The sequence below is a fragment of the Caretta caretta genome, chromosome 10 (genome assembly GCF_965140235.1).
Source record: "Caretta caretta isolate rCarCar2 chromosome 10, rCarCar1.hap1, whole genome shotgun sequence".
Taxonomy (NCBI): domain Eukaryota; kingdom Metazoa; phylum Chordata; order Testudines; family Cheloniidae; genus Caretta; species Caretta caretta.
Genome location: NC_134215.1, coordinates 56,408,961 through 56,433,942, shown reverse-complemented (window position 1 = coordinate 56,433,942; position 24,982 = coordinate 56,408,961). Strand labels below are relative to the sequence as shown.

The 24,982-nt window shown below is 39.7% G+C and overlaps 2 protein-coding genes and 2 long non-coding RNA genes across 9 annotated transcripts in view; 2 read left to right on the top strand and 2 right to left on the bottom strand.

The window, feature by feature from the left end:
• LOC125643786 (uncharacterized) overlaps nt 1-4,788 on the top strand; it is a 13,164-nt gene extending 8,376 nt beyond the window's left edge. Inside the window, exons 2-4 of one of the 2 annotated variants that reach the window (XR_007358823.2) lie at nt 432-502; nt 2,025-2,083; nt 2,979-4,788. This is a non-coding gene — a long non-coding RNA (uncharacterized LOC125643786). The remainder of the gene's footprint in view (nt 1-431; nt 503-2,024; nt 2,084-2,978) is intronic. The other variant, XR_007358824.2, reaches the window with a different exon arrangement.
• TM2D3 (TM2 domain containing 3) overlaps nt 1-7,820 on the bottom strand; it is a 13,995-nt gene extending 6,175 nt beyond the window's left edge. The window contains exons 1-2 of one of the 2 annotated variants that reach the window (XM_048866953.2): nt 7,693-7,820; nt 6,273-6,371 (exon numbers count right to left, since the gene is read on the bottom strand). In XM_048866953.2, the coding sequence (XP_048722910.2) occupies nt 6,273-6,371; nt 7,693-7,786 (193 nt within the window). In that variant the 5' untranslated portion in view covers nt 7,787-7,820. The remainder of the gene's footprint in view (nt 1-6,272; nt 6,372-7,692) is intronic. The other variant, XM_048866954.2, reaches the window with a different exon arrangement.
• Nucleotides 7,286-14,525, top strand: LOC125643785 (uncharacterized). Of its 3 annotated transcripts, XR_007358822.2 has the most exons (3): nt 7,871-7,980; nt 9,659-10,570; nt 11,328-14,525. It is a non-coding gene; the product is annotated as an uncharacterized LOC125643785 (long non-coding RNA). The 3 variants fall into 3 exon arrangements; XR_012670228.1 differs by lacking the exon at nt 7,871-7,980 and adding an exon at nt 7,286-7,483 and having other exon boundaries at nt 9,659-14,525; XR_007358821.2 differs by having other exon boundaries at nt 9,659-14,525.
• Nucleotides 12,615-24,982, bottom strand: part of LOC125643780 (threonine--tRNA ligase 1, cytoplasmic) — a 27,496-nt gene continuing 15,128 nt past the window's right edge. The window contains exons 9-19 of one of the 2 annotated variants that reach the window (XM_048866935.2): nt 24,559-24,705; nt 22,670-22,768; nt 22,011-22,177; nt 21,202-21,364; nt 20,310-20,447; nt 18,925-19,002; nt 18,717-18,817; nt 17,325-17,429; nt 15,560-15,632; nt 14,917-15,031; nt 12,615-14,523 (exon numbers count right to left, since the gene is read on the bottom strand). In XM_048866935.2, coding sequence (XP_048722892.1) covers nt 14,375-14,523; nt 14,917-15,031; nt 15,560-15,632; nt 17,325-17,429; nt 18,717-18,817; nt 18,925-19,002; nt 20,310-20,447; nt 21,202-21,364; nt 22,011-22,177; nt 22,670-22,768; nt 24,559-24,705 — 1,335 coding nt within the window. In that variant the 3' untranslated portion in view covers nt 12,615-14,374. Of the gene's footprint in view, nt 14,524-14,916; nt 15,032-15,559; nt 15,633-17,324; nt 17,430-17,574; nt 17,909-18,716; nt 18,818-18,924; nt 19,003-20,309; nt 20,448-21,201; nt 21,365-22,010; nt 22,178-22,669; nt 22,769-24,558; nt 24,706-24,982 lie in introns of those variants that run through there. The other variant, XM_075133041.1, reaches the window with a different exon arrangement.

Genomic DNA, 24,982 nt, shown 5'->3' with positions numbered 1-24,982 from the left:
TCGCCATGCCCCCAGTGCTCAGGGCGGCTGGCTCTGGCCAGACAGCACGGCTGTTAGTCCTGGTGCTCTGAGTGGCATGGTAAGGGGGCAGAGAGATTTGATAAGGGGCAGGAGGTCCCAGGGGGCAGTCAGGGGACACAGAGCAGGGGGTGGTTGGACAGGCATGGGAGTCCAGGGGGGCCTGTCAGCGGGTGGGGGCGGGTCAGATGGGTCAGGGATTCTGAGGGGGGCAGTCAGTGGGCAGGAAGTGTGATGGGGCGGGGGCCAGGCTATTTGGGGAGGCACAGCCTTCCCTACCCAGCCCTCCACACAGTTTTGGAATCCTGATGTGGCCCTCAGGCCAAAAGGTTTGCCTACCCCTGCTCTAGTCTGACATCTTGCATAACATAGCCTATAGAACGTTCTTGAATTAATTCCTGTTTCAACTACAGCATCTCTCTTAGAAAAACATGCAATCTTGATTTAAAAATTGCCAGTGACAGAGACGCCACCACAACCCTTGGTAAGTTGTTTCAATGATTAATTGCCCTCATTGTTAAAAAATATACACCTTATTTAAAGTCTGAATGTCTAGTTTCAACTTCTAGCCATTAGATCTTGTTATACCTTTGCCTGCTAGACTGAAGAGCCCATTAGCAAATATTTGTCCCCCACATAAGTACTTACAGACTGTAATCAAGTCACCCCTTAACCTTCTTTGTTAAGCTAAATAGATTGAACTCTTTGAGCTGTAAGGCATGTTTTCCACTTTTTTAATCATTCTCGTGGCTCTTCTCTGAATTCTCTCCAATTTATCAACAACCTTCTTGAATTGTGGACAAAAGAACAGGACACCCTCTCCCAGTAGCAGTCATATTAATCTCAATACAGAGATAGCAATAACCCTACTCCTACTTGAGATTCCTGTTTATGCATCCAAAAATCATAAAAACAATTTTGGCCACAGCATTGGCCTGGGAGCTTATGCTCAGGTGATTATCCACCAGGACCCCAAAGTCCTTTTCAGAGTCACGGCTTCCCAGGATAAAGTCCTCCATCACAGAAGTATGGCCTACATTCTTGGTTCCTAGATGAACAATTTTACATTTGACCATATTAAAACATGTATTGTTTGCTTGCGCCCAGCTTACCAAGTGATCCAGATTGTTCTATATCAGTGACCTGTCCTCTTCATTATTTACCACTTACCCAATCTGTCATTTGAAAACTTTATCAGTAGTGATTTTATGTTTTATTTCACATTAATAAAAATATTAAATAGCAAAGGGCTTATATCATGAGAAATACAAAATACATGTCCCTGTAGTTTTTACTTATCCTTTTTGAGATGGGGTGACCAGAACAGAATACAGTATTACAGGTTACGTTACTGATTTATATAATGGGATAGTATTTTCCATATTACCACCCACCCTGCTCCTTAGGCATTCTAACACTGTTTGCTTTTATGACTGCTGATGAGCAGTGAGCTGTCCAAAAATGACATCTCCAGTTGACAGAGTTAATTTAGAACGAGTAACTAGAAGGCGTCTGAGCAGTTTAAAATTTTTCCTCCAGTGTTCACAAAACAATTTTATCATCCAAGGTGTTCTTCATTCACTTAGCTTCATTTAACATTCTTCATGGTCTTCTCTGATCTTGACTAACCTAAATAATTTTGTGCTGTCTGTAAAGTTCTGACATCTCTGCCCTTTTGAGATTAATACATTAACAACCACTAGCCTTAGTGGAGTGACACAAGGTTCTGTACTGTTACCTTAACTTTTTGCCATGATGAAAATCATAAACCAATATATCTAACCAAAGACCTCAAAGTGTTTAAACATTAATAAGATCTCAAACATATTTACAGAGTTCTATTAGCCAATATCATATTTTCAGAACACTTTATAGTCATGCTAAGTTGTATAATTATAAAATGTACTCTCAGAATGCTTTGTATTGATAATAGATTTCTTGTGGAAATGTACTTGGCCTTAAACTGCTGTAACCTCTCTTTCCTTTGCATGTGTATCATCTGTCAGAATAAGATGGATATTCTGTTGAGTCTCACCAAATATGAACAGTCTGCTAGGTATGGTTGGTAAGTGGTCTTTGTCCTCTGTAAAATATATATACAGTACTAAATAGAGGAAGGGTGTACGGTCTTTGGTAATACACTAGAATTTGTGGAATCTTCGATCTGTTGTAAACAGGAGGAATATAAACAGAAGCAGAATTGACCTAATATTCTGGAACAGACTAAAGATGTAAACACCAAGACTGTCCCCAATATTGGTAGTGTTTTAAACTTTCTGTATTGTGCTTATCTAACTTTGATTAATAAACTAATTAAGCCTGGTTATCTGACATCATGGGAACTGAACTCTGAATAACTGTTTTTATTACTGTTAAATTACTAGTCAGATTGGACACTTTTACTCTCTTCCATAAACACTCAAGCTACAAGTGTCACAATGAAATCACTTCTTAGCACAACTTCTGCTTCTTATACTAGTCTCACAAATGCCAGTTATTAACAGTAGCACATTTTACACTTAATTTATAGTTCACCGGCTGAGACCTGCCACTATGCTCTCCCCTCCACCAAATTTATTCTTCATCCAAGCCTCCGCAAGGGCACTACCTATGCAACCCCATAAAAGGAGAAAAATAATCCGTTAGAGACCTTGGTTCTATACCTGGCTCTGTTACGGACCTGCTGTGTGACCCTGGCCAAGTCACTCTAACCATGTCTGCATGTGTCTTGTCTCCCATCCTTTATCTGTTCTTGTCCCACCCTTTATCTTGTTCTTGTAAGCCTTCTGAGGCAGAACTCTCTTACTAAGTTTGTGCAATGGGGCTGATTTCATTTGGGGTCTTTAGCTGCTAACAAAAGTTATTTGTGTTAAGGGGATCTTAAGAATGTGTAAATATAAGAATGGCCATCCTGAGTCAGACCAATGGTCTATCTAACCCAGTTTCCTGTCTTCCAACAGCAGCCAGCGCCAAATGCTTCAGAGGGAATGAACAGAACAGGGCAATTATCCAATGATCCATCCTGTCATCCAGGGCCAGGTTCTGGCAGTCAGAGGTTTAGATAAACAGAGCATGGGAAACAGCCATTCATGGACCTATCCTCCATGAACTTATCTAATTGTTTTTTGAATCCAGCTATACTTTTGGCCTCCACAACATCCCATGGCAATGAATGCCACAGGTTGACTGGACACTGTGTGAAATACTTTCTTATATTTGTTTTAAACATGCTGCCTATTAATTTTATTGGGCGATCCCTGGTTCTTGTGTTATTTCCCTATTCACTTTTTCCACACCATTTGTGATTTTATAGACCTTTGTCATCTCCCACTCAGTCATCTCTTTGTTCAGCTCAGAAGTCACAGTCTTTTAAAATCTTTTCTTATACGGAAGCTGTTCCATACCCTTAATCATTTTTGTTGCCCTTCTCTGCACCTCTTCCAATTGTAAAATACCTTTTTTGAGATGGGGCAACCAGAACTGTATGTAGCATTCAAGGAGTGATGTATCTTTTATTTATTTATTTCACAAATGCCAAAATCCACACATCACATTAGCCACTCACTGACCTATTCCGCCCATCCCCAAGGAACCCATTTCCAACTCACATCCAGAAAACTTAACTCTAACCTCATACTTTCGCCACAAAACACCTAAGTTATCACACACTTACCCAGTGCACATTTGCGAACAGTAAGTATGTAAATACTGTGGAGACTGGAGTTGAAGTTTTGCATAACAATGAATTACCTATATTTGAATAGGGTGTGAGGTGGAAGCAGATTCTTATGGAAGCACAGTGTAGCAATTAAAATACCTGATTTTAATCAAGATTTAAATCAATGTTAATCTTGTTTTGCATGTGTCCTTTAACTGTTTTCCTAAATGAAGGTTGATTCTCATTGGTAGGTAATCATTAAAACATGTTGATTTGCATCTTAATATAGCCTTTACGCTATATTTCAAACTTCTCTTTGCTAACCAGGGGGATACACTACGTCAATACACATTTAAGAAATTATATAGCTTAATGTTTTCAGATTTATTTAATTTACTTTTTTACTTGTAAACATTATGAATGACATCTTTTATTTACTAGATTAATTTTTACTCATGCCTTGTGTCAATCTGCATTTGGATAGAAATTGGAATTAAATTAAAAATGCACAAAAAGCATTATTTTAAAATTGTTTTCTATTAAATAAGACTACTTTTAATTTGCTGTACATATAAGAAAAAACTTATCAAAAATATTTTGCATTTAAAGCTGGTTTATTACACGAAGGAAGTATTATCTGTAAATAGTGAATTGTACTGATTGTCCTTAGTCACCATTTCCATCAATATTTTAGAACTAGTAGAGCTCATCCTCTAACACCTTGCTTTTATTCCTAGTTTCTAAGGAAAACAAGATTTCCTGCTTTTTCATTTCCCAATCAGTTTCTCAACTTTGAATAAGCAAGTCATTGAACTGAACTAGTTGTATGAACTCAAATGAAGAAAATATTCTCTGTGCCTGCACAAGAGGCTACTGCTGTCAAATCTGGCTTAGCACTTCAAAAGTGACTTCCACCAGACCAGTGGACTTTACAACTTTTCTTTAGAACTTAAGCAGCAAACATGTTCTTCTTGAATCTTTTAGTTAATTAAACTAGTTAATAGATTACAGTAGATTGACAATTTGAAATGTAATTTTAAATAGGTTTACTTTTAAAAAAGAAAAAAATGTAAACAAAAACTCAGAGTCAAATAAAAATGCAACATTTTAGGTTTTTGGTTTAAAAAAAAAATCATTGTTTTATATCCAACCTGTGTGGAAGCATAGAGTGTCACTGAATGGTTTATCACGGGGTGGCTAATCTGTGGCTCCGGAGCCATGTGCAGCTCTTCAGAAGTTAATATGCAGCTCCTTGTATAGGCACCGACTCCAGGGTTGGAGCTACAGGTGCCAACTTTCCAGTGTGCCCCCCGGGGGGGGGGGGGGGGCAAGAAGAGCGCTGCTCACCCCTTAGCTCTGCTACAGACCCTGCCCCCACTCCACCCCTTCCCACCCCCTCCCCTGAGCCTGCTGTGCCCTGGTTCCTCCCCTCCCACCTCTTGCATGCCAAGAAACAGCTGATCAGGAGGTGTGGGGAGGGAGGGAGAGGCGCTGATCAGTGGGGCTGTCGGTGGGCGGGTGGTGCTGGGAGCGGATGGGGAGCTTCTGACATATTACTGGTTTCAGAGGAACAGCCGTGTTAGTCTGTATTCGCAAAAAGAAAAGGAGTACTTGTGGCACCTTAGAGACTAACCAATTTATTTGAGCATGAGCTTTCGTGAGCCACAGCTCACTTCATCAGATGTGAGCTCATGCTCAAATAAATTGGTTAGTCTCTAAGGTGCCACAAGTACTCCTTTTCTTTTTGACATATTACTGTGGCTCTTTGGCAACGTACATTGGTAAATTCTGGCTCAGATTGGCCACCCCTGGGCTAATGTGACATGCAGGTGTCAAGTCTGTGAATGTAGGTCCCCTTAAATGATCATGTGGGGTTTGCATGGATGGGTTCTTTATTTACACAACCCTAACTAGTAGTTATGGTCTTTTGGAAAATAATTCATGGTGCCTCAGGGTATGTCTACACTGCAATTAAAAACCCAGGGCTGGCCTGTGCTGCCTGACTCAGGCTCGGGGGGGGGGGGGGGGGGGGGGGCGCCTCAGGCTAAGGGGCTGTTTAACTATGATGTAGACACGGGGCTCAGGGTTCTAGGACCCCATGAGGTGGAGGGTCCCAGAGTCTGGGCTGGACCCTGAGCCCCAGCTTCTACACCACAATTAAACAGCCCCTTAACCCGAGCCACGCAAGCCCAAGTCAGCTGGTGCTGGCCAGCTGTGGATATCTAACTGTACAGAGTGTTTCATCATTAAGAGGTACACTGCACCCTGTGGGTATGTCTACATTGCAGTTAGTTTTCTAATACCTCATTCAACGATTTTACTCTTAAACTCAGGACTATTACGAAAAAAGCTTATAAGGATATCATTGGAACAGTTTACTAAGGGTTGTGGTGGATTCTCTAACACTAACAATTTTGAATCAAAATTCAAGACTATGTTTTTCTAAAAGATGTGCAGCATACATTATTTTGGGAAATTCTATGGTCTGTGTGATACAGGAGGTCAGACTATATTATCACAAGGGTCCCTTCGGGCCTTGGAATCTATAAATCTATTGTTTTCTTAGGAGCTATAATAGAAGAACAAACTTTTGTACCTGTTGCTCTAGTATATGGAGTACTTGTACTTGGAGATGTTACACCTTTTGTAGACACAAACTGTTGTTTTGAGTGCTCTGTTGTCATCAAGGATCCTGCTATAAGAAAAATTAACAGATTCAATGCATTTCAGTTACTGTTAAGAGGATATAATAATCCTAGAATGTAACTGGTCTTCAAACACTGTTTAATCCTAGCACTCTAACATAAAACATCAAGCTGCCTTCTTGACATTAAGAAGGGTCATCTTTGGGATAAAATTAATATTTAAAAAGCTCCACAGATTCCCCTACTTTGTTCATTAGGGTTTTGCATTTTACTCCACGTAAGACAATAAAAATTAATTTTAATTTGTTTCTCATCAGTTTCACTCTTAAGTTTTTGTGACCTAGTAGGAAGCTACACTGTTTGGAATGCAAATGTTACAGTATACTGTCTATTACAGAACAAAAATAATTAAACATCAAGTAACTCACTGGCCATTTTAGTAAGAAAACTGCACCACAGAACTGGCTGGAGACTATGGCCCCAATTGTACAAACACTTAGTAATATTCAACTCTGCTCATGTAAGTAGTTCCATTGACTTGGTGGGACTACTCACCTTCATAACTATTTAATAAACAAAACAAAACACAAATTATACCCATAATACATCATCACACAGGGTATGTGGTGCACACCAGGATGGGAAAATAAACATGTTTACCACATGTATATAACCACATGTGGTTGAGAAACCCAAAATACCTTATAAACAACATGGTAACATTTTTTAGACTATAACACTTTTCAAGACAAAGTCCTGTTTAGACAGATTCCATCTAAAAGTCATTTTAATCTATCTAACGTTTGTTGAAGATTCTCATTAGTCCCATAAAAGCCTAATTCTTTCTTGAGTCTTTAACTCTTGGCCACACCAAGATTCCTGTGGCAATGAGTTCCACAGATTAATTATACCCTGTACAAAATTATTTCCTTATATCACTTTGACAAGTTGTTGTTCACGGAACTAATTAAACTACACCACCACAAAGCAGCCACCTCCCCAACAGAGGCAGCCAGACCACCAGCACACGGCGCAGCAGCACGGAGAAAAAGAAACGCAGACCGGGGTCATGCTGGCACAGAGCAGGCAGGGCCCTGGGCTAAGTCTATAGGCACCATCAGCCCGAGCTCAGACAGGAGGGACGGCTACATGAGGACGGCAGGTCAGTGGGATGATGGCACGGGACGCCGGCTCGGAGGCCATGGCTTCTCCTACCGGCCTACAACCGGGGAAGGCAAAGCTCGGGGGAGTCTGCATAGAGGGTAGCGGGGAGCCGCCTTCCCAGGCCGCGCAGTGCCGCGGCCCCTCCCTCGCCCTTAGGCGGCGGGTGGCAGACGAGCCCCGAGGAGGACGGGTGCCGACCGCACTCACCGCGGCCCGAGAACACGTAGAGCTGCGAGACGAAGAGCGCGACGCTACAAAGCCGCTTCAAAGCCGACAGCCCAGGCACCGCCAGCGCCACCATCTTGGCTCCATCCGGGGCCTCGCCGATCCCCTTCCCGGCAGGCGCAGAGCGCGAAGACACGGCCCGCGCGGGTGGGGCAGGAGCTGCGGGGACGGCGCAAGAACGCAGGCGAAGCCGGCCCCTCTCCTGCGGCGGGGCGGGCTGAGGGGTTGGCCTAGACGGCACGGGAACCAGACGAAGGGCCTGTGGCTGGGGTGAGGCACGAGCTGGAATAGCGCGTCCTCCTATGACCCATCAGCCGCCCTTCCCTCAGCGCCCCCGTCTGATAGGCTATGCCACCCCGCCCCTCTCCGATAGGGCTGGCAACTTTCTAATTACCCTTGTCCCGCCTCTTCCCCAAGGCCCCATACCCCCACTCCTTCCATCCCCCATGGCTCTGTTGCTCGCTCTCCGCCACCCTCACGTGCTCATTTGCAGGGAGTTGGGGCAGTTGTGTGGAAGGGAGTTAGGGGACTCTGATGCGGGGGGCGGGGGCTCCTGGATAGAGCCACAAATGAGGGAGGTGGGGCAGGGGGTTGTGGTGTGGCAGGGGATACTGGCTCAGTGTGTGGGCTCCAGGGTGGGGCCAGAAATGAGGTGTTCAGGATGCAGGAGGGGGCTCTGGACTGGGGTAGGCGGTTGGGGTACTGGAGGGTGGGTGAGTGCTGGGATGCAGGAGGGGGCTCTAGGCTGGGGGGTTTGGAGTGCGGGAGGGGATTCCCATCTTGGGCAGGGGTTTGGGGCGTGGGCTCTGGATGGTGCTCACCTCGGGCGGCTCCCCGGAAGCAGCAACATATCCTGCTCTGGGAGCTGCCTCCAACTGCTGGCACCACCCCTGCAGTGTTTCCCGGCTCATAGGAGCTGCAGAGCCTGAGCTCAGGGTGGGAGCAGTGCACGGAGTGCCCATGGCCGTGCCTCCACCTAGGAGCCAAGGAACGTGTCGCCACTTCTGGGGAGCCAGGTAGGGAGCCTGCCTTAGTCCTACTGCACCGCAGACCGAATTTTTAATGGCACAGTTAGTGGTGCTAACTGGAGCAGCCAGCGTCCCATTTCGACCAGGTGTTCCAGTCAAACACTGGACACCTGGCATATCTAGATAGCTTGGGCCCTACCAAATTCACTGTCCGTTTTGGTCAATTTCATGGTCATAGGATTTTAAAAATCATACATTTTATGATTTCAGCTATTTAAATCTGAAATTTCAGGGTGTTGTAATTATAGGATTCCTGACCCAAAAAGGAGTTGCAGGAGGTAGGGGGGGTTGCAAGATTATTGTAGCGGGGGTTGGCTTACTTCTGTGCTGCCGTCAGAGCTGGGCCATTGGAGAGCAGCAGCTGCTGGTAAGGAGCCTAGCTCTGAAGGCAGAGCCGCCACCAGCAGCAGCAGAGAAATAGGGATGGCGTGGCATGGTATTGCCACGCTTACTTCTGTGCTGCTGCAGGCAGAGCTGGGCCCCTTAGACAGCAGCCACTACTCTCTGGCCACCCAGCTCTGAAGGCAGTAACAGAGATGTAAGGGTGGCATGGTATGATATTGCCACGCTTACTTCTGCGCTCCTGCTGGCAGGGCGCTGCCTTCAGAGTTGGGCACCTGGACAACAGCCGCTGTTCTCCAGCTAGCTCTGAAGGCTGCTCAGAAGTATGGGTGGCAATACCATGACTCCTCTCTGCAACCCCCTTTTAGGTGAGGATCCTCAATTTGAGAAACGCTGGTCTCTCCCATGAAATCTGTATGGTATCGGGTAAAAGCACATAAAAGACCAGATTTCACATCAGGAGACCAGATTTCACGGTCCGTGCTGCATTTTTCATGGCCATGAATTTGGTGGGGCCCTATGCAGAGACAGATAAAAGTTCATACACAACTTTTAAATTTTTTTCCTTCTTTATTTAGCTTTATAGGGTCCTGATTCAACAGCTTCCCAGGCTGACCCCTGTGTTCACACAAAGTCCTGCAACCTCCTCTGTGAAGTGCAATGATAGCGTTACACCAGCTGACAGTGCTATGCGGGGACCAGCACCATGAAGCAGTCTTCAACCCCCTTTTACAATGCCCTAACAGCGCAGCATGTCTCCCTGCATCAAGTACTGAGGGAGTGGTACGTATACCAGGCTCCTGCTCCCTTCCTCCTTCTGCAGTAGCTGAGCCTCTCCCATCCCTAACAGACTGCTTCTCTTTCACCCCTGGGAAACCAAGGCACAGAAAAGGCACAGGGGTTAAAGTAAAGAATGGCACGGGGAGCAGAGCTTCTCCTCATCCTCTGGGCTTGGGGGATCTTCCCTCCTGCACCTCTCCTTAAGTGGTGTGGGGAGAAGAGTGGACTCACCCTATCTTAATCTAACTCAAACTCCAGACATGACAAGATTTCCCAGTCAGTCACCAATGTGACCCCTGTGCTCTCATCTAATTTATGTCAACTCTTGCCTGCCATTACCATACAGGTACATCACCATCAGCTTATCAATTGGGTCCAATACTTAGAAGATAGCTGTGGTGGTAGCATGTTGATTATTAATATGTCTCTTGGGCGGTAATCTATGTACAGCTTCAGTAATGCATAAGTAACACAAGCATCAATCTGTCCATCTGCCTTTTTCATCCTCATGAGCTACAGACTCTTCCATATTCCTGTGTGGGTGTAACAAATCAAGCATTTATAGTCATGGTGAATGAACTTGAACACAACCACCAAATTCTGCATGATTGAAGCTGGAGCCTGAAGAACATAGTCTAAATGAAATAACCAGCCAACCACCTGATCTTTTCATTTCTGCTGGTATTTTGATGTTCAGATTATCAGATAAGGTGGGTTTTTTTAAAAATACTTAGCCATATGCTGAAATCCACTGATACAGTAACATGTATGGTTCATGGCCTGGGTCTCTGCTCTGTGACGTTTAGCCCTTACTCTTACAATGTGCCCACGTATCCATAACATGACAGGAGCCTTAATTTATATGCTACACTCTTAGATGAAATTCACAAGTACAAGTCATATGGGACTCAAAGCACCTGTCCATGACAGCCTAATCAAAGATCACAAGTGATGCAAATCACTAAAGCAGGAGTGTTTTCATGTCTATATATAGAAAAGGGAGATGACTATAAATTCAGGATTTCTTTTAAATAACTCAATCTGCTATGGATCTATCACTGATTTCAATAAGTTGCATAAAGATTATGTAATACCAAATAAATAAAAATTTAGTTGGTATCTGTCATAAATATAAAGGGAAGGGTAAACACCTTTAAAATCCCTCCTGGCCAGAGGAAAAACCCTTTCACCTGTAAAGGGTTAAGAAGCTAAGATAACCTCTCTGGCACCTGACCAAAATGACCAATGAGGAGACAAGATACTTTCAAAGCTGGGGTGGGGGGGAAACAAAGGGTCTCTCTGTCTGGGTGATACTTTTGCCGGGAACGGAAAAGGAATGGAGTCTTAGAACTTAGTAAGTAATCTAGCTAGATATGTGTTAGATTCTGTTTTGTTTAAATGGCTGATAAAATAAGCTGTGCTGAATGGAATGTATATTCCTGTTTTTGTGTCTTTTTGTCGTTTAAGGTTTTGCCAAGAGGGATTCTCTATGTTTTGAATCTGATTACCCTATAAGGTATTTACCATCCTGATTTTACAGAGGTGGTTCTTTTACTTTTTTTCTTCAATTAAAATTCTTCTTTTAAGAACCTGATTGCTTTTTTCATTGTTCTTAAGATCTAAGGATTTGGGTCTGTGTTCACCTATGCAAATTGGTGAGGATTTTTATCAAGCTGTCCCCAGGAAAGGGGGTGTAGGGTTTGGGATTTTGGGGGGAAAGACATTTCCAAGCAGGCTCTTTCCCCGTTATATATTTGTTAGACGCTTGGTGGTAGCAGCGATAAAGTCCAAGGGCAAAAGGTAAAATAGTTTGTACCTTGGGGAAGTTTTAACCTAAGGTGGTAAAAAATAAGGTTAGGGAGTTTTCCTGCAGGTCCCCACATCTGTACCCTAGAGTTCAGAGTGGGGAAGGAACCTTGACAGTATCTTACTGCCATGTTGAGTGTTACTGAGACCATACGTTCTTCTTCTTTACACAACTGCTGCTACTTCCCTTTTTCTCCTTTTCCCTATTTTCTCTTTGCCTGTTCCCTCTGAATTTTCTTCCTTGCAACAACTTCCAGTTCACACCCTTTCAAGTCTTCACTCCCATCCCTTTTCCCCTTCAATTTGTTAAGAGGGATGTTGATATTACAGTGTCATTACTGGGCTATGAGATGACACTACACTGAGATGGGTAAATTTACCTATTCCCTGTCAATCGGAGTCATTGTTTCAGACTGTCTGCAAACACAAGTGGACGTATAACGGATTTACAACTGTTCACATTTGGAAGGTTATATCTGCAGTCAGGGGTCCTAGAAATTTACACTTCAAAAAAACAAAACAAAATAAAAACTTAAATTCTGCATAGCTTAAGTTTGTCATGTAGGGTACATAAGATGGGCCAGATGCGGCCCCCAGGCCATATATTTCACACCTCTTCCTTGGCATTTTGTGTAGAGGAGAAAAGCTATTTTTACTTGCTCTTTTCCCTGTTAGCCCTCAAAAACTTTGGGGCAGGGGGGGAGTAAGGGTAATCATTGCCAAAGTTTTTAAAGTGACCATGAGGTAAGAAAAGGGGAGAAAAATTATACTGTCACTTCAAAGTATGCAAAAGATTATAGAATATTTCCTCCTCAACTTCCATTAATAGAACAGGCAGTGAAATAAAAATTAGGAAGAAAATATACATCTTTAAAGAGGATCTGAAGATAAAGGCATTGCACAGATCAGCAAGAAAACCATTACTGTAGACATCATTAGTAACAGATGAATATTTCCAAAATACCACTTTATATATTTGCTTAGTAATATTTTTATAACATCCATTTGAACACAGCAAATTCCACAGGTTTTAAACTATGCTTCATGCTAGACTAATGTCAATATTACATACTTTGATTAAATTAACAAAAAAAAAGTATTTATTGCATCATACTGAAATTAGATTGTAAGCTTTTCAGGACAGAAATCATGTCTTCCTGTCTGTAACAGAAGATTTTTGAATGCTATAAAATTAATTACGTATTTTTGTGATATTGTACTCCATTACGGCTGCTTCTTCTCCAGTTGTAGCACAACACCACTGTCATACACCTGTGCTACTCTAAGACACTGACTCTTTCTATACAGATGAAATTATGTCCTGCTCTTCAAGGGCCAGATTAGTATAGGCAATTTTGCATGTTCAGGGACTCCCAGGACTGGGCCCAAAGAGTAGACTCAAAGGTGCACAAATGTCACACAGAAGGTTATTAACTTTGAATTTTCTGTTTAAGTAAAATACTTATACATTAAATCCTACTTTTTGCTTTATTTTTTAAGATGTCAGGAAACTAATTATGTAAGTCAGTGTACCTAATTTAGTTTGTTTCAGACAATTGGTTTAGTGCTATTTAATATCAAGTTGTACAAAAATTAGACAAGCCACATTACTGAAACAACTGTACAAAAAAACATGAAATTAGAGCATTAGACTTGTACAGAGAATAAACATCTCTAAACAGATTGTTCTAGTGAAGATTTATTCAATTGCCAGGAAGAGTAAACTTTTTAATCTAATTACAAAATGGAGCAATTAAAAGTACAAATTTAGATTCAACATACAACTAGGCTGATGTTTCCAATAAACTCTGTTGTAAAGATAAAATAATTAAAGAAATTTACATGAAACAGATTTTTCAACATTTTTTTCTAATGCCCATATCCCAAACAAAGCAGAAAACACCACAATGCATTCTATGGGTTTGGGGTTTTTTTGGTTTTGTTTTGTTTTTAAGTCTTTTCTAAGTGAATTTAGTACTTGTGAAAGGAGCCAAGTTTACAGCACTGGAAATGGAGATTTTCCATGTATTCACAGAACAAGAACCCTACAGCCAACAACCTATGTTCCCTACATTGCTTAGGCAGTATAATTCAACCTCTCTCTAGGTGGTCACCTTTGAAATAAATGGTTATTCAATCATAATGCCCATTCAGTGCCTGTCTTTGCTGCTGAGACTTACAACAATACTACCAACATGTGTGTAGCCTGTAGACATTAGTTCAGTAGGAACTAGGCAGGACCCAAACAAAAATATTTGAGAAAACTGAGGTCAAAACAAATATATGAGGAGCATTTTAATTTCATCTACAAGCTGCCAAGTTTCTGATGCAAGACAAGTAAGTTACATAGCTACCTTCTGACTGATTAAGTTTTTTAGCAGTAGCAGCAAGTACACTTTCCAGTGTTTTTTCTCTTGATCACTGTAATGGAGCCCCAGCTTTATTTATATAGCAGAAACAATACATTTTGTAGCACAGGTGTAGGGTTTTTTCCTAATTGGAATTTTCCAGTTGCTATGGATTCATGTGATTGCTAGAGGAGTCCAAGATTTGCATCTGTCCTTCACACTATCCCAAAAGTACCCACATCAGCTACATTTTTGTTCATCAATTCAAAGACCTTGCAAATAAGCACAACAGTATTCGAGAGAGGAGGAAAAATAATTGGCTTCCTTTAGGGTTAACATGGCTCCCAGTTAGCAGCAATTTCAGAATTCTTCCTCTGCAGATAAAGCATGTGATTTCTTCAGTTTCTTTAGTTTTTCAATGGCAGACGTTACCAAAATCTCTCCATGAACCTTATTGTCTCTTGTTCGCACATTGACAGCATTATTCACTTTTTCCTTTTCTCCAACCACTGCAAGAGAAATATTGCAGAAAGACATTAATGGATATGCAGCAAGCTTGTAACTTTTGAAGAGTAAATAACTACTAGAGAAAAATTCACTGGGACCAATGCTGGTCACCACTCCAGCCCCGTATCTTAGTCCTTTCACACATTAAAGAAGATATACCCTACCATTTAAACATAAAACTATTTTACACTTGCACCTTTTCCTTTAATCTTTTTTTTTAAAAAATATGTGAAAAGAAACTCCTGCTTTAACTAATTTGCTAAAGTCTGCTTAATCTCCTGTTTACATTATGAAATTTAAAATAAAATCAAATTCCATACTAGCATTTGAAGTTTATAACCAAAATTTAACAAAGAAAACATTTAAAATGATCAGAAACCTAAATACACAATTACCTAAAATAAAATTATACTGTGCAAGCTGTGCATTTCTTATTTTCTTGTTTAATGTGCAGCTGTGATCTAGATCAACATCAGCCATAAATCCTGCTTCAAAAAATTCATGGCAAACCTAAAAGAAAGTTAAAGTTTCATTAATATTACAGTATATATACTTCACCAGAGATCATGACTCTGATCCTCCAAAGCATTTAAGTATGCATACATATGCTCTTGCAATGAGTTCCATTGAAAGCATTGAGACTATTCACTTGAGAAAATTACACAAACTTATGTATTGGCAGGATTAGGGCAAATTTATTCTATTATCTTAACAGACAACTTTATAATAAAACACTGATTACAATATACGAGATGGCTACTCTAGGACTATTATTTTTTCTTAAATTAGAGAATTACTGAAGCCTAAGCAGACAGAAAGACCAAAATAATGTTATTTTTGTTAGGAATTACATGTCCCCCTCTTAGATTCATGACCATTTTAGAACGTAATAAAGACTACAACAACAATGCTTTCATCTCTGCCAAGCATGTCTATATTTCCTAAGAGTTACACATGTTTCTGTTCTAGGATGGAATTATAGGTTATCCAATAGCTGATAAAATTTATTTCTATTTTTTAAAGGAAGTTTACTCTTACCTGCTGAGCATATTTTTCACAAGTAGGCCCCACAGGGACAACCATGACTTGGCGAGGAGAGAGCCAGAAAGGCCTGGCAAATGTAACAAAAATAAAATTTATATATATAAAAAAATATATATATTGTATATACACATACACAAAACACACACCTTCCATTCATGCCAGTGTTTATATGCCCTAAGAGTAGCTGAATAAATTTTAAAATTAAATATTTTTGAAAATTAGACATCTAGGCTAAGGCATGATCTTTATCTTGCTCAATTCACCTAGAACAACAGTTTCTGAGGCCTCTGGGGGGCTGTGAGAAGGTTTCAGGGGGTCTGGCAAGCAGGGCTGGTGTTAGACTCGCCGGGACCCAGTGCAGAAAGCCAAAGCCCCACTGCATGGGACTGAAGCCCAGGGCTCCAAGCCCCACTACCCGGGGTTGAAGCCGAAGCCTGAGCAATTGCCCTGCTTGCTATCCCGTAAGGCCAGCCCTGGCTTACATATGCAAAAAAACAGTTGTTGTGGCACAACTGGGCCATGGCGTTTTTAATAGCATGTTGGCAGGGCCTCAGAAAGAAAAAGGTTGAGAACCCTGACCTAGAACATAATATATTAATGAATAATTTTGGATCTATGTTAAATAAACAGAAGCCATGAAATTTACTGTTAAAACTAAAATAATGTCATGAATTCAATCCACCTCTGTTGTAGCTAATTGATCTTTAGACACTACAGAATATTATATGCACGGCTGTTCCTTAGAACAATAGGAAAAAAAAATAAGGAAAGAGGTTACTAGTTTAAGTTTAAATTTACTTTCGTGTTAATGTTGTTAAAAAGAGAGAAAACATTACCGTACAATAATCAACATTTTCAGGTGGCTTTGGAGTCCGTTCATATTACGGTGTAAAGGGAAATCACTTGTAGGTATTGTTCTCTGAAGGAAATATTCTAGTGACACCACCACCCTGGGATTTTGCACTTCTGCTTGTGACTTCAGTACCAACTAGCTTAGATAAAAGTCTAGAATCCCTTGAATGAGCTCCGGATACAAACCCCCAGGGCATGAAGATATATGCACAACTTTGATCTCCTGTTCCTTTCCAAGTTACACGTTTGGTTTCATAACTAGACTGCATTTTAATTTTTCACACATGATCCATTTTCATTTCTTTTAGACTTTTAAAATAATAGGTGGACTGTGTGTTCGTGAGTGAGATCTGTTCCCTTTCTGCCCCCCTCCATTCAGTGGTGGTACTTTATCACTAATTAATGAAGAAATTATCTTTCAGATATTAATCATGAATAAGGGAGCAGCTTTTACTATGTTAAGACTCTTTAATTTATGGATCTATATATGTACAACAGTCATAAGTATAAAAAATGAATCTGCAAGCTAAATAATGAAGGCTGAATAAAATGTATTCTGCGAACGTTTCAACTGCCATATTTATAATATGGTCTTACTGTACTAGTTTTATTATAATCTTGTAAAACTGAATTTCTGATCTTTTATCTTAGTCTACAATTATGTCATGTTTGAGTGTGTCTACTGTATACGGTAGTCTTAATATTTTAAATATGAACCATTATATTAATGATTTTATGGCACTCAGGCCTCAATGAGACATTCCACCTTTTGGTTGTTTTGCCTGTACTACTTTGCTAAGAGTCTTGGTGAAATATTTTGCATTATGATGTGTTGGCTATTAGGAAGTTTCTATATTTTCTAGCTATGTTCCTAATTGTTTCTTAGTACTGTACATGTGTCACATACCATTTTCCTCCATAATTTTCTGCTAGAATAGCTATCATTCTCTCCACTGAACCCAAAACAGCTCTATGAATGATCACTGGCCTTTTCTTATCATCACTATCCTTACTGCAAAGAAAGAAAGACAGACAGAAAGAAGATTAAGACATTTATCTTAATCAGCACACATATAAGCTTACTGTAATTTTTCCATCTTCTACTTTGATTTTTATATAAGTATAAGATTAAATATTAGCAAGTTATTAACTGCATGAAATCCAACTGCTTTCACTCCAAATTTACTGTGACATACTGACATTCATGAAATAATTGATGGTCAAAGCAGTTTGAAATAATCCTGCCTACATATAATGAGAAATGGACACAAAGGAAAACCCTGTTTTTGTAAACCACTGTGAACTTGGATTCAGATTCCAACTCTATGACTCAGGTCCACATCTATATATTTTCATCTCTGATATACTTCTTTCCACTCATTTTTACTGACATTTACATTAAAAAATTATCTTCATTAGGATCTCCCCTGTTCCTACTGCTTATTTCCCACCTGAAGCTTCAATCCTTTGGTTTCTGTGGTGATTATCATGCTGTAAAAAATAAACAAATTGGGACTTCAGATGACAAATAAGCAGCAAGAGCAGATCAAATCCAAAACAAAGATCCTACTTTTTTTTATTAAAAAAAGTCAGAGAAGAGAAATTACCACACAATCAAATGTGGCACAACAGAAAACTAATGGAAGTACTTGTCCAAGGACAACATGACTGTCACAGATTTGTTTACTCTACAAGAAAGTGTTCTTCTCTCAAGTTGGAAACCAAAAATGGTATTTCCCTTTTCCAAAAGAATTGTTCATGTATGATTTATGCACCTCCATCAAGGATAACCCAGCTGATCTGATCTTTACTTTAAAGTTGTGACTGTGTCAAGAACCCAATCCTGCAAGGTGCTGAGAGTTTAATGTGTAAACTTAATGTGTTCCATGGAGGCATCAAACCATAGTGATTGATTAGTGTGTCTGTCCCAAATAAGTTTCCTCAAAGGCTACCTAAGGTCAGATGCACTCAGTTCTCTTCAGGAAGAGCAGACCAAACAGACAAGTTATCAATTTTTTCTGCTCATTTACATTTACAATAAAACTGAGCAGTTGAACACACTACTAAATCAGGGGGAAATCCTCAGCTCAGGGCCCAGTCCAAGTACTCATTTCCACTGCTGGGGATCTCTTGCCCCGCTAGTGCACCTAGGCATTTAGTGATAGGTCAGCAGCTCGTCCAGAGGCTAGTAAATAATTAAACTGCCTTTGTTTAACTCAGTTTTTTTACTTTCACTGTTTGTAGCTCTCATTAAAAATATCTGTCATGTAGTTGACAAATTAAGAATTCAAGCACTTACCCCACATAAGTAAGGTTAAATCTGATTGGTAGCTGGAAGTCAAGTTGGATGGTAGCACACTGATGGTACCTGCCAATAGCATCTTTGATTTTAATATCAATCTGCAAAGGAAATGCCACAGTTACTATATGCTGTTTTTTTGGTTACTCTATTATGCACCCACAAAGTGCATTAGAGCTTCATTGCAGAACTGCACTGATTTACTAACCTTAGGACCATAAAACGCTCCATCTCCTGGATTCAACTTCCATGGCTCTCCAAAGTCATTCAAACTGTTTTGTAATTGCTAATTATAAAAATCATAAAGATGAAGTTTAAACATTACAGTTTTTTTTAAAATTGTATTTCTTTTAACACAGTCCTGCCAAAGCCTCCCACGAAGGGGAAGGTGAGGGAAAGAACTGTACTTCAAAGATTAAGTCACACAAAGTAAGAAAATGGGTAGGACTGACTCAAATATCTTAGCAATATAAAGAGTTTTGAACTAATACAGCTTAAAAAAACATAATTACTTTAAATCCTGGCTTTTGTGGCTATAGAGTAAGTGGAGATCAACAAAAAGAAATTTCTGGTCGAAAGTCAGTTCAAGCTATGGGAATGTACAAGAAACTATATGAATCAAGAGATTTGTTTGGTCAGTGCTTCACATGTCTCAGCAAGCATATCTATCAAGTACAGATTTTAGAGCCCAGCCCTAAAAAAACCCCTCCTATTCGTGTAAATAATCTCACTGACTTCAGCATGACTGAAGGTTTGCAAGACTGGACATTAGACAGTTTTATGTGTCACAGATTCCAAGGCCAGACAGGACCATTGTGATCATCTAGTCTGACCTCCTGTATAACACAGGCCATAGAACTTCCGCCAAAATAATTCTCAGAGCATATATTTTAGAAAAACATCAAATCCTGATTTCAAAATTGGCAGTGGAAAATCCACTATGACCCTTCATAAGTTCTTCCAATGGTTAATTACTCACTTTAAAAAATATTGTGCCTTATTTCCAGCCTGAATTTATCTAGCTTCAACTTTCAGCCATTGGATCATGTTATACCTTTCTCTGCTAGATTGAAGAACACGTTCTTTAATGTTTTCCCCATGTAGATACTTGAAGACTGTAACCAAGTCACTCCTTAACCTCCTCTTCAAACTAAACAGATTGAGCTTCTTGAGATCCCACGGGTTGCAGGTGGCCCACCACTGCTCTAAAGCATGTTTTCTAATCCTTTAAATGTTCTTGTGGCTCTTCTCTGAACACTCTCCAATTTTTCTATTATCTTTCTTGAATTGTGGGAACCACACTGGACACAGTATCCCAGCACTAGTCACACCAGTGCTAAAGATAGAGGCAAAACAACCTCTCTACTCCTACTTGAGATTCCTCTGTTTATGCATCCCACGATGACATTAGCTCTTTTGGGAGTTCATATTCAGCTGATTATTCACCATGACCTCCAAATCTTTTTCAGAGTCAGTGCTTCCCAGGAAAGAGTCCCCTATCCTACATTCTTTGTTCTGAGATGGATACATTTAACCCTATTAAAATGCATTAAATTTATGTGAATGGAAGTATTAAGTACCTTCCTGCGTTACCTTTTCTGCATGGTCCCAGATCTCTACTTCTCCTAGGAAGTTTTCAGGTCTTGTAGAAAGGTGCATTTGCAAAGTAAAACCAAACACTGCGTAAACTGACTTCAAAAAGTTCAGACAGCCTTTCATTTCTTCCTCAATCTGAAATTTAAGCAACACAAAGCAACTGACAAACAGAACATCAAAATGCTGCCACGGAGAACTTGGTTGATCATTACTATTGTTTTATCACTGTAATTAGGCTTGCTTTATTTTTTCAGAATCAGAAGCATGTTTCATAGGCCTGGGATTTTGAGGACAGGTTCTACCACTCTCTCTCACACAGTGTATTAATTTACTCCCCATTGAAATCTTTGGGATCACTCATGGAATAAGATACTACTCAACATAGTTAAGCGGAGAACATCGCCATGATATACCACTTTTTTCATTGGTATACCACTTTTCAAGATATATCACTTTTTGCCTGGTTATTTGATCTCTTGGGACTCTGTCATTCTTGCTTCAATATCCTTGTGTCAAGATATGTAAAAGTAAGATCCCGTATAGGATTTTTTCCTGTAGATATACAGCTCCAGGTAGGCCTACTCAACAACCCACAGTCAGTAACATCTCAAATGCTTATTGTTCTTCTTTGCAAATAAACAACATTTATGCCATAAAAGGAAAACTTAATAAAACATCAGGGCATTATGCTGTTGGCAATTTCTGATGTCGACACTAAGCATGATAGGGTACTGACTTAAGCAATTATTTTGAAAACTAAGACATACTGAATCCCAGGTGAATTAGAAGGAAGCAACCTAACAATAGGGATGAAATAAAAGCAACAAATGTTGCACTTAAGCTACACAATAACATGCCAAGAGAAGATAAAGACTAAAAAGTTCTTCACCTGTTCCATTGTGCAAAAGATGTGTGCATCATCCTGTTGAAAACGCCTGACTCGAGTCAAACCACTCAAAGTCCCTGAGAGTTCATTTCTATGAAGAACCCCAAAGTCTGCAAATCTAATAGGCATTTCCCTCCATGAGCGCGGGCGATGAGCGAACATCAAGCTAGAAGAGACATAAAGTATATTTAGGCAGGAAAACTTATACCCAACATTCTTTGGATTTTTTTAACATGCTAATATTCTTCCAGAAGGCCCAAGATATTTTGAACTAAATAATTTTAGCCCAAAGAAAAAACAAGATAAATATGTTATCAGTTACATAACACTTTGCAAGAATACACCAATTAATTCTCTCCACACCCCTGAAGGGTAGGCAAGTATAGCCACCATTATACAGACGGTGAAAATCAGCCACAGCAAAATGTAACTTGACAAAGACCACAGAAACAAGTCCCTGCTGGAGCTGAAGTTAGAACTCAGTGGTTTCCAGCACCCTGTCCTACTTTCTAGCCATGAGATCATCCCATCCCTATCAAATGTAAATTTTAAACAAACTGCAAAAAACGAAAGAGAGATGCAAATTATATCTTTTCTTCCCCTAAACATGTATTTAATAAACAGGAGCAGAACTGTACGCAAGCTCTCTAAAGTTACCTTGGGACAGGCACTGAGGACAGCTGATTGCCCTATAAGGGTTGTCTACAGTATAGGTTTTACTATATATTAACTTCAGTGTATTACTATATTAATTTCCCTGAGCCTCAAAACACTATCTTCACAAGTAGGAAAATAGGAAAGATAATACAAACCAATGTCCTGGACAGTTCATGGGCTTAAGGGCAAATGTTTCCTTCTCAACATCAAATGAGAACATGTTTTCACTGTAGTGCTGCAAGTGACCTGATGCTTCCCACAGTTTAGTGTTGTAGATGTTAGGTGATACTACTTCAGTAAAATTACGCCTGTGATATTCCTCCTAGAAAATAAATCCAAAAAAGGTGATGCAGCCCAAAAAAAAAAAAAAAAAAAAAAAGTTACAGAGAGTGTGTTTTACATACAGTAAAGGCCTGATCCTGCAAGCCTTACTTACAACAGATCTTTATTGAAGTTAATGGGATCACTCACATGTGTAAGGATTAGATGACTAAGATCAAGTTATAAATGTATTGTGATTTAATAATTAGAAAAAAAAATTAAGTTCAAATTCTTCCTGCAGTTACCCCACACAACCTCACTAAAGTTTCCGTATATCTGTACACAAATATATAGACAGGGCACACATTTTTTTGTGTGGGAGAGGCTTAATGCAATAGTTGGATCAATAAGAATCACAGAAATGTAGGGCTGGAAGGGACCTCAAAAATGTGTCATTTGAGCTAAGGCCAGTCTGAAAAAAAGCAACATCTTCAAGAGAAAGGAAAGATGTTTAATTATGTTGATTACAAATTTTAAAGACATGCCCACTTACTCGTATGAAATCCATTAGTGTATTATAAAGAAAGGCACCTTTGGGGAGGAAAAAACAGCTTCCTGGACTCAGATCATGGAAGAAGAAAAGTTCTTGCTCCTGTACAAATAAATGTAGAATTCAGTAAGCCCACTTGTATGAATGGTTTTTCCAGTTCAATCACTATTTTTAAATTGAGAGTGTTAAGACTCCTTGTTAGAGACAGTGAATGACATTTTTAGAATGCAGCAATAAGAACTACAGAAAAGAACAAGACTAAAAATGTTGAGAAAATAATTTACCAGTAATTCTGATTTTCAGAAGGCATGTGACACTAGAGATCCATCTCCAAACATGTGACTGACTAATCTCACATTTCCTCAAAATTCTCAGCCCTTAAAACAGTTTCACCAGTGGGTACAACACTCCTACCCACTAGTGCAGGAAAGAAGTCATTTGGCAGGCACACAACACTCACAGGTGAGATGGTTTAATAGCTCAGGATTTTGGGCAAGTAGAAACTTTGTCAAAATCCTGTACTAAGAATTTGGGCATAGGAGTGGGGAATCTAGTACTGTACATTTTTCTTTAGAGAACCTCTGTTAATATCCTATTTATCATGTTACACCAGTTCATCCATTTTTAACCGGGAAAGAAACAAATGTAAATACATATTGAACAAAAGATCATACTTCATATTAAGGTTCAGTTTATAAAGGCCAAGATGTTGTAATGCATGGTTACTTTATTGTTATAGAGTCCAACAAGTCAATATGTGGCTTATATAGTTATAACAACTTCTACTGATATGCTTATAACCATCTGTAACATACATAGGACTCATGCCTGGAACATATATATGACATCTACTGATCTTTTATTAACCCCTTGAAAACTTTATAAATGGAATCCTAATATGAAATGTGATCAAACACAGATCACATTTATTATCTGTACAATTCTGACTAGTGTAGTAGGTTCCTCACATAGCTAGTCAGGTCCGCGCCTTGAGTTTACAGGCTAGAATTTAGGCAAGATTAGAGTACAAACAAGAGAGGAGAGAGTCAGCTTGGACAAGGTATATATAGGCATAAATAGGACTTATGGAGACTCAGTGCGTGTATACTTCTCAGTAAACAAGTTTCAGTTTAATATCTTAATGAGTTCAATTATTTGTAGCACATATGTGCATCTAAGTCATCAAATACTTGCTTCACACTTTATTTTCTGATTTATATTTTAGATATAAGGAAATTAATCTGTCATCTGGGAGATTCAGAGAACAGGACTCTTGTCAGTTTTAATCCCATGCTGATTCAGAAAGAAAGCAGGCAACAGAAAACTGGAGGGATGATATGGCAAGAGAAGGAATGATTTCGGAGATTAAAATAATTATGTATGTATAGCCTACCTAGCAGGCAACCATAGGTGGGCATGTGGGGAGGGGACCGAGGAGGGTTTGAACACCAAGGAGAAAGAACAATTATTTAGGGTGGTCCAAGGGAGAATAAATAGGAGTAACAGGATTAAATTAAGCAAAGGAAGATTTAAGATGAATATCAGGAAACAAAAAACAACAAGACCCATTAGACCATGGAATAGTTATAAGGGAAGCAGTGGAAGAAAATCACCATTAGACAACCCATATGGAATAGAGGGATGGACTAACTGGCCTGACTAGTAGTCATCTCTGATTCCTACGTTTTTACAATGAAGCATGCATAATATCTGCAATGGCAAAGTCAGTCTCTTAGTTTTGTTAATGGGTCACCCAACTACTTCTAGCCGTCATTTGGGGATGGCTAATAGTACTCAGTTTTCAGAGGGTCTTTTTGGGAGAAAAAAATATATTTTGGATCATCACCAGAACAACATCCTTTAAGAGTAATAAACATATCAACAGTACCTACCTTTCCAATTTTCCTATGATCCCGATTTCTGGCTTCCTCTTGGAATTTTTCCCATTCCTTCATCATTTTGTTATCAGGGAAGGATATTCCATAGATTCTCTGCAATGTTTCCATGTCAGCCTTTCCCTCCCAATATGTAGAAGAATTCTGATGTTAAAAAACGAACATTTTTTAAAAACAGTATTATACAAACACAGCTGCAGGAGAAGAATAAATGCTAATGCAATCTGATTATCTGACTGCTTCTTGGGAAAAGAATTGTCAAGTCATCCAATATTGGTTTAAAAGACAAAGATACTTGCAGTTAAATGTATGAACGGCTTTTTTGTTGGGATAGTAACACAGCATGCATAAAAATAAATAATTGTTCTAATCATGTATTTGTTGTACTTGGCCATGTTATTTTAACTTGCATCATGTCATT